The 9,355-nt window shown below is 40.2% G+C and overlaps 2 protein-coding genes across 3 annotated transcripts in view; one reads left to right on the plus strand and one right to left on the minus strand.

Annotated features, from left to right (window-relative positions):
- Window positions 1-4,246, plus strand: part of Ankmy2 (ankyrin repeat and MYND domain containing 2) — a 58,035-nt gene extending 53,789 nt beyond the window's left edge. For both annotated transcript variants that reach the window (XM_008837604.3, XM_029565641.1), the window contains exons 8-10: window positions 438-566; window positions 1,995-2,124; window positions 3,170-4,246. In XM_008837604.3, coding sequence (XP_008835826.1) covers window positions 438-566; window positions 1,995-2,124; window positions 3,170-3,351 — 441 coding nt within the window. In that variant the 3' untranslated portion in view covers window positions 3,352-4,246. The remainder of the gene's footprint in view (window positions 1-437; window positions 567-1,994; window positions 2,125-3,169) is intronic.
- A 1,781-nt stretch (window positions 4,247-6,027) lies between these two features.
- The window catches only part of Lrrc72 (leucine rich repeat containing 72), a 53,588-nt gene continuing 50,260 nt past the window's right edge, over window positions 6,028-9,355 (minus strand). Inside the window, 2 exon segments of the mRNA XM_008837608.2 lie at window positions 6,028-6,385; window positions 7,290-7,317. Coding sequence (XP_008835830.1) covers window positions 6,220-6,385; window positions 7,290-7,317 — 194 coding nt within the window. The 3' untranslated portion in view covers window positions 6,028-6,219.

The following is a 9,355-nucleotide window of genomic DNA, read 5'->3' on the forward strand; positions in this document are numbered from 1 at the left end:
AAAACAAAAAACATTAAAATACGTAAAGACATCAAAGTTTTAAGAATTGAGATAAACATTTGTGGGGGTTCTGTATTTATCCCACAGGATGTAAATATTGTCTTGATATCAATTCTCAGAAAAAATATTCTGCCAGTACACTGCCCTATATCCGAAGTCAGCATAACCTATTGAATAATACTAATTTGAAAATACTTTTGTTCTAGAATAGGGACAATTTTTTCTCTCTTGTTTATGGAGATCCATGACTTACTTGTTGAGTACTTTGTATAGACAGTATATTCAAAGAGTTGATCTTTGTCATAAAGTGTGTATTATCACTAGCTGATGATTTCTTCCCTGGTGTGTGCTTCTAGGCAGTGCTGTGTGTAGATGGTGGCCCTGTGGTCTTTCATGGAGATTCCAATGAACTTTTTCTCCTCTTTGTACTACTCTAGGGTTCGGATCCCACTGCATTCTCTGTACTTACGCAAGCTATCACTGGTCAAGTGGGTTTTGTGGACGTTGAGTTTTGTACCACCTGTGGAGAAAAAGGAGCAAGTAAAAGATGTTCAGTTTGCAAAATGGTAAGACTGGAGTTCTTTTAAACTCATTGACATATCGGTAAGATTGCATTCAAGGGCTGGAGAAATGGCACAGTGGTTAAGACCACTGGCTGCTCTTGCAGAGGACCCAGGTTCAGTTCCTAGCACCCACATGGCAGCTAACAACCATCTATACTTCCAATTCCAGAGATCTCATGCCATCTTATGTCCTTCGCAAGCATTGCATGACATGGGTGCACTTACATACATATATGCAGGCAAAACACTCATATACATAAAATAAAAATAAAAAGATTACGTTCAAGCTGACAGCTGAACTCTGATTTCACCTAAGTGTAACAGTTGGTAGTAGTTTTTTATACGTTCTAGTTCATGAAAGTATTCATTGAATCTAAGAAAGTAATTCAGAGAGCTTCAGTTTCTTTGTTTCTACCCTGTAGAAAAAAAGGAGTTGAAATGAAGATGACAAAATGGGAGGAGAGCAAGGGGACATAGGGCTGGTGCAGATAGGAAAGCCTGCATCAGGACCGTTCAACACATCATCTTAACCCTTTCATGTTGACTTTTCAGTCTTTTCATCAGCTCTTCCTTTTGAAGTAGAACTTCTTCTAACTGCCAGCAACTTAAAATCCTTAAGAACTACACTTTCCCCTTTTCCAGAATCATCTTTGTAAAGTATAATCTGTTTATGTTCTTCCCACATACTGATATTCCACATGTGTTTGTGTCTGTACATTCACTTGATCCCATAGATTACAGTAGTCTGTTGATTTCAAGGTTGAAATTCTTTGACTTATTGTTGAGTGCCTCACAGTGGCCATCACCTGCCTCTCCTGCTTTGCCTACTTTAAGCACTTACCTCAGCACGTTCCCTCATGTGCAGCTCAGGGTGTGAAAATTAGCTGTGTTGGTTAACTCTTGCTATGTATGAAAGCCCTGTAAAACCAGTGCCTAAATCCAGCCTCACATTTACACTTTCTGCCTGTGGCTGCATTCAGTTGGGCAGCGTGTTCCCCTAGGGTCATGGTAGAGGAAAAGTGGGGAGCTAGAAACACAAAAGGACTCTTCTGAGTTTTTCAGGTTTGTTTCTTTTCTCTTGAGATGGAGTCTCACTACAGCCCAGGCTGACCTTGAACTCTTGACCCTCTTGCCTCCACCTCCTAAATACTTGGATCAAAGACATATATGTCACCATAGCTGCCTGTAGCAGGTTCTTAATATGACATGTGTCAAAAATCTTCTTATAGACCATTTCTTGTATATCATTATTTTTTTAAAGTATAAGCTAAAATTTACAAATCCAAATTAACACACAATTACATAATACACAACCACACATCATATAATAGTTTTTCTTTAAGTGTGGAAAACAAAATATTATTTCTTTTTTGAGAATTTCATACATGAGTACTGTATTTGAAAATGAAAACAAATTGCGATTTCTCTTAGGTAATATATTGTGATCAGACCTGCCAGAAAACACACTGGTTCACACATAAGAAGATCTGTAAGAGTCTGAAGGATGTGTATGAGAAGCAGCGGTCGGAGGCAGCCAAAGAAAAGAGTCGGGAGGAAAACAGTGCGTATGAATCCACTGAGCTTGTGCTACCTCTTCAGAAGGGAAATGAAGGATGGGTGCTATTAACGCCGGGTACATAGGGATGGAATGGCCTTTGGGGACACAGGAAGCTCTGGGATGACCAGCAGATACGTGCCTGCTTTAGCCTTCAGAATACATGTAGAATATAGCTGACTAAGACATTGCTAGAAAACAGACACAAGATTCTGAGGAATGTGGTTTATTCTACATTTTGCACTAACCCAGGAGGCTGCCATGGAGTGATGGGTCTCCATGGGTCACTCATGATTAGGAATGATTAACAGGCTACCAGAAGACTGTACATATCATCATTACATTTCAAAACTATGAATGAAATTGCAGTTTATTCATAAATTACAAACTAAGGTATAGATCTACCAGCTTTGGAGCACTGAGTTCCATGTTATTTTTGCCTCTCCTTTCCTGAGATTAGGTGACTCATTTTCCTCTGAAGCTGTAACTGCTTCCACAGTGATTCTCATACTATAGAGACCCGCCTAGCCCTGGCCTGACTTGCCTTCTTGGGAAATTTTTGTCATTTGAAGGCGTTGTTCCTAGCTACTTCGCCTCCACTCGTGAAGGATGTGTGAACGTTTCATCGGCTGATCAAGAAACACTGTTGGTGTGATTGGCTTAAACAATCATTTTGAGAATGGGCAGACTTTATTACTGACATTCCATAAATAATAACAGGCTGCTACCTACTAAAGGACATCAAGCTGTTTAAAAGGAAAACTGCATTTAAATGTAGATTTTGTCAAACCCAAACAACTATTCTGATGCAGAGGATGCATTCCAGTGAAGGCTTGAATTTAGTGCCAATTCTGTTTTCCTAGCTCTGAAACTTCAGCAAGTAACCAAACCTCTTTTCAGTTTTACCATTGCTAAAAGAGTAATGGTGATTATAATAAAAATAGTACTCTGCCTCGCATAGTTACAATGATTGATAGATGTAAGCATTACCAGAGAATCTGGCACATGGCAGGAACAAAATACTTATTTTTTTTTTTTTTCTTTTTATCAGCTGGAAAATTCGAAGTTAATTCTAACTGTGTTAGTGAAGATCAACCAGAGGCTGAACCTGGTATCTCCCAAGAGGATCTCGCTCCTCGTGATTCTGTGGAAGGGGAGAAAGAGCCTGAAAGTGAGGCTGTGCTGGTGGGTGCACAGGATGCTCCTGCAGGGCTGCAGCTGTCTGAGGAGTAAAAGCTGTCACAGCGGCCAGCATGGGTGGTCCTCGTCCCAGCAGGGAGCTGAAGAACTTCTGAATTACTTTCATTGCTATGACACCCGCATGGTGCCCAAGCAGGATTGCACATCCCCAGAATAGAGGCTTTCAAGCAAGGCTCTGTCTTCCCATGCCCTGCCCTGGTTTCCTGTTTTCTGTTCTGTGATTGAACAGGTATTCTTACAGAAAATATTTTCTTTCAAAATACAGGAAAAACATGGCCATTCTCTTTCTGAGGCTGGCTATCCAGCAGTTGTTCTCAAAAGAAAATCATTTCCCTTAAAAAAGAAATCTAGTTTCTAGGGAACAAAGAGAAAAGGGGGGCAGATGTGATGTTCAGGGGAAAAAATAGCCACAGATATGGGCAGTCGGAAAAAGCGTAACTCTTCTGTGAATAAGTACAGGCTGTACCGACGAAGGCGTGATGAATGAGGAAAGTTCTATGTTGAGAACCGCTGCCATGGTTCTTCCTAGAGTAGTTTTAATAACACTATCCTGAGCACTTTGAACCTTGTGTTCTTCCTGCAGTGATGCTTGCTCTGTAGTATTTGAACCTTCAGAAGTGTCAGATCATCAGAGAGAGGCAGAGCATCTGTGGCAAAGGCAGTGTGTCCTGAAATGCTGGTTAGTCCCCTACGCACACACTTCCTCTAACACTGTCTCATCGCCATACTCTACTCAAGGCTGACTCTCCACCAGCTTTCCAGGGCCTTCATCCTGTCTAGAAACTGATTTATAACTGTCATAAGAATGTCCCAGACTGTGTTTTTAGCATTTGTGGTATTTAAGCAGACCTTGAGTTTGATGCCTGAAGGTGGTGCCATGTTTCAGTTCTTACGTTGGGTTTAAAATAAATTGTACCTACATAAACAACTCAACTTGTTTCATAATTTATTGTGTCAAGAGGGAGTGAATATTCGAGAGTTTAACAGAGAGTAGGAAATTTAGCAAATATGGGGGAGTAAAGTGAAGATTATCTAATGTGTACAATTGTAGGTCAAAATAACTAGAATATCTACCTGACTTAGCTGAGCAGATTTGTTCATCGTATTGATTCTCACCTTCCTCATACTTTCCTTCCTCAACATATACATTTCTTGCCATATGCCACATTCTTCAATGATGACTTCATGTGAGTAAATTCAACATTAAGAAATTCACTGAGTATTTTTGTCTAAACTTGTCCATTGTAACGAGACCCCCCACAGCAAGATAGTCATTCATCAAAATACCTCATCTGTACAGTGCTAAACACTTCTCTTTAGGCTGTGAGGAGCCTTCCAGGTGTCTCTGTTTTACTTCATTCTCCAAGCTTTAACGATTTTGAATGAAGGTCTGCTGTGTTCTCTTCCTCGTCCTCTTCCTCACTCCACTTTCTGCCACACACTGTGCTGGGCTCTGACAGAGTGATTAGGAACCCCAGAATCCTCAGACTGACATTTGGGTGAGTTTCCTGGTATTCTTTTTTTACCTCATTCATGTGTCCCAGATTTCAAGTTGATGAAGCATGTGACATGTACACACAGCTACATCTTCCCCCAAAATTTCCCAACAAAAGTCTGCTGGTCTACTCACCCACCAGTCTACTAGCCTACCCCTGTGGTTTTCAAACTTAAGATGGCACTATCAACTCATCTGGATTTCTAGCACAGAACTCATCAGCCCCCAACAATGGTATGAGCCAATCCTTATAAATCACTCTCTGTATAGGTATGTCTATAGGCATTGTTGCTCAGGGGAACCCTAACATTATCAGGTGTCTTGACTAGTTTGGACTGCTATTAGAAAGGGTACTAAGCTGGGTGTAGTGGCACATGCCTTTAATCCCAGCACTTGGGAGGCAGAGGCAGGTGAATCTTTGTGAGTTCAAGGCGAGGCCAGCTTGGTCTACATAGTGAGTTCTAGGCCAGCTGGAGCTACTGGGAGACCCTATCTCAAAAATAAAAAAAATTAAAAAAGAAAAAATCCAAAAAACAAAAAAAAAATTTTTTTTTAAACTATTGTACACTTTCTTATAGTTCTGGGGCCTGGGATCTAGAAATCCAAGACTAGTGTGCTTGCTTGATATTGGAAAGAATCCCCTTCATGGGAGTCCCATCTTGCTCTGCTGTGACCTGAAGAAGGGAGGTGAACTAGCTCCCCCAGCTCTGAAAACACTAATCTCATTCATGAAGGCTTTACTCTCATGACCTGATTTCCTCAAAAGGCCCCTTACTCCAAATAACGGCCCCTTACACCAAATACTATGACCTTGGATTTGATTTTAATGTTTAAATTTGACAAGGTGGGGGGGGGCACCAAGTCTAGTCCCTAGGAGGTACTGTTGCACTTGGGCTAAGAATAACTAATAGCTAAAACACTAAGATGGCTTCTTCACATTTGATGATCACTGTATCAATCCTGGAGACTCTGACATCACTACTATTATTTTATACAGTAAGAAACTAAAGCCTGGAGAGGCAAGTATCTTTCCAAGTAAGAACTAATAAATGAAAGAGTTAGACTAGACCTGTCTAATCCCAGAGCCCCAGCTTTTAGTCACAACCCTCTGTATGTCAGGACTTTGTTTCCTAGTCATGTGACCTCCCAGTGGGTCCCGCGGTAAATATACTTTCACTTAAGTTAGTCTGAGTGGGGTCTCCATTGTTTAAAGAGAGCTGGCAATGTTCCATTTCTTGATCAAGTATGTCAGTTACATGACATACATCCTATGATGTAGGAAATGTTTCTTATCACTGATGTTTCCATTTACATTTACAAGCTTCAGGTCATAATAAATGTGTAATATGTTAAGTCACAGAGAAGTTAATATACAAATGAACACCAGGACTTCTGGAAATTCCATGTTATCTCAAAATAATTGTGAGCATTTGAGGAGGCTCTGTGCTCGTCTCCTCACGGTACTTTTCTTCTCGAGTTGGAACTGTGTCCCAGTTCAGAGAGGAAATGGACATCACTGATCTCTTCATAGACCTTACAAACACAGCATCTTCAGGGTCATCAAACACTGTCCTGCAAAGGTAGCAATCATGTCAAAATTTCGTTAGTCTGATCAACATGATTGTGCGTGAGTGCGTGTGTGTGTGTGTGTGTGTGTGTGTGTGTGTGTGTGTGTTGTGCACATGGATGTGGGTGCCCCAGGAAGCCAGAGTTGAATCTCCCAAGAGCTGGAGTTATAGGCAGTTGTGAGCCATCTAACATGTTTTCTGGGAACTGAACTCGGGTCCTCTGGAAGAGCCATATACAGTTTATTTTTTAAATGATATATCTGTATATATTTAGGGGTCTTCTATTATATAGGTCTCATACACTCATGTATTCATGATTGAAAACAGTGTTAAGTGACAAGATTAAAACACTCTTAGGTATCATGCATATTAATATTGTAAGCATACTTTATTGTGAAGTTATTTCTCTATGTAACATTGTTTTGTAAATGTGTGAGAATAGGGTTCAATGCTGTATCCAAGGAAAATATTCATAAATAGAAAAGTAAAGATTTAAAAATTCATTAGTATTCATGAATTGGAAATGTCCTCTATAGAATTAATGAAGTGTTTGCTTCTCAAAATGTAAATTTTAGAAAAATGTGAAATGTTAATCTATATGATAATTGCTTTCACCGAACATATTCAGAGGAAAAGAAAATAAGCAAAGTCCCTCATTTGCAACAGCTAACAGTTCCTAACAAGTTTTAGTATTTTATGCATTTAATCACCTTTTCATTTATTTGAGGTTATAGTGGAATGTAGTTATAGGTGGAATTCATTTGACATAGAAAAACAGCCATTTTCTCTCTATTGGAAAGCTAATCATTTTGAATTCATTAAAATCTATTTTAGAAAATAGGTATAATTTAGAGATGAGACGATTATGAAACAGTCTAAAAATAGGAAAGGTGTAAGAAAACACTTACTTGTCAACATTATTCCCAAATGCAAAATCTAAAAATAAAGTTCCAAATTAGTATTTTTCAAATGTTTGTCAACATTTAAAAATGAGACAATGTTGTAAACAGAATATTGGCTTTCTGTCTTTCAAAAATTCCTTCATACCTAATCCCAATTTGGAATTTTTCTCTTAGACAGAGTGACTTTTACTTTAGGTTTGGGGGACAAAATCTTTAATATAAGATAAATCTCAAAACCCTAACAATATGCTGAATCATACCTAGCTGCCAATGGAATTCAAGTGAGAGTTTTTATAAAATAGGCTCATACACAGAAGGAAATCCTTTTCTTCTGATGAGTACATGCATCCATAAGTGAATAGTTAGGACAAGTATTTAAGGCCATCTCATCCATTTGAATTCTTGACATGAACTTCAAAGAAAGAATAAATAAATCCCAGATCACAAGATTATCTTCCAGAGCTTTAGCACCAAAGGGCTAGAGCTCAAAGCCTGGAGATCTTACACAGTATCTTCCAGACTGCTATGACTTTGTTTATTCCTCTCCAGAAGGCCTGGTGCTAGGCCAGAGACAGAACTTGTCAGCACCTGTTGGGTCACTAAAGCTCTTGCCATTTGGCAAGCAGAGGGCACGGCTGTGGCCTTGGGGGAGCTTGTGGCATGGTGCCCTTCAAAAGCGACTGCCCAAGGCATCCAGGCCTCTCTGGTCTCCCTTGGCTCGTTTTCCCTCTCCCCCAGCGTTACTGACACCATTGAAATAATTACATGCATTTGTGGTGTGAGACTAGATGTTTTGGCATTTATACCCACAGTGAAATAACCGCTGTAAGGGAATTCACAAATCCATGACTTCATAGGACCATCATCTTCCTCGTGTGTGTGTGTGTGGTGATTAGAACATTTTAGTAGATGTTAACCATAGTCACATTACATTAGATCCTCCATTCCCATTTGGAATTTTTCCCCTTTGACCCACATCTCCCCACCTCTCCCCGTCTAGCCCTGGCAGCCACCATTCTAATTCTGCTTGTGTGTGTTTGACCATTTTAGATTTTAGGCAGAAGTGAATTTATGCAGCATTTTTCTTTCTTCATTTAGATTAATTCATTTAATGACAGGGTTTTCCCATTTTCTTCTACATTTTAATTCCTCAAAACACAAATTCCCCTTACAATCAATATAAACCATAAGGAAAACAGTAGGTAAAAGGTGATTTCTTCTTTCCATGAAAAGTATCACTACTAAGCACTGGGAGTGTAGCTCAGTGGCGCAGAGTGCTTAGCATGTATCAAGTCCTGGGTTCAACCAAACTACCGTTTGATTTCTGTACTTCTAGCCTGTGTGTACACATATGTGTGTTCACAGATATCTATATACAGAGATTTGTTTGCTGAAAAAAATTTAAATTTTGATAAGCTGAGTGTGATGGTGCATATCTGTAACCCCAGTGCTAAATTGAAAGCAAGAGGGTCATAAGTTTGAGGACAAGCTAGGATACATAAAGAAATCATGTCTCAAAAAATATATAAAGAAGATCGCCGGGCGTGGTGGCACATGACTTTAATCCCAGCATTCGAGAGGCAGAGGCAGGCGGATCTACAGCCTGGTCTACATAGTGAGTTCCAGGACAGCTGGGGCTACAGGGAGACCCTGTCTCAAAAAGACAAAACAAAAAAAACAAAAACAAGAGGCTAGAGAGATGGCTTTGTGGTTAAGAGCACTGACTGCTCTTGCAGAAGATCTGGGTTCAATTCCCTGCACCGACATGGTGTCTGATAGATAGAGAGCGGGCAAGAGCGAGCAGATGGATGAGGAAGGCACCGAGGCACAGATGGAATTCTCAGCGGGATACAGATTTATTTTGCACGGGGCACCTTTCCCTCGAGGAAGGGAAAGATGTCAGGGAAAGATGTCAGGGAAGGGAAAGGAAGGGAAGGGAAAGCAGGGAAGGGAAGGGAAGGGAAGGGAGGGGAGGGATGTCAGGGAAAGATGTCCGCTCATGGGTTGTGAGCTGGGACTTTATATATGGGGGCTTTAGGGTGTGGAAGGGGGGAATGTTTGGGGGAGAAATC

Source organism: Nannospalax galili, unplaced genomic scaffold, assembly GCF_000622305.1.
Source record: "Nannospalax galili isolate Female #2095 unplaced genomic scaffold, S.galili_v1.0 scaffold719, whole genome shotgun sequence".
Taxonomy (NCBI): domain Eukaryota; kingdom Metazoa; phylum Chordata; class Mammalia; order Rodentia; family Spalacidae; genus Nannospalax; species Nannospalax galili.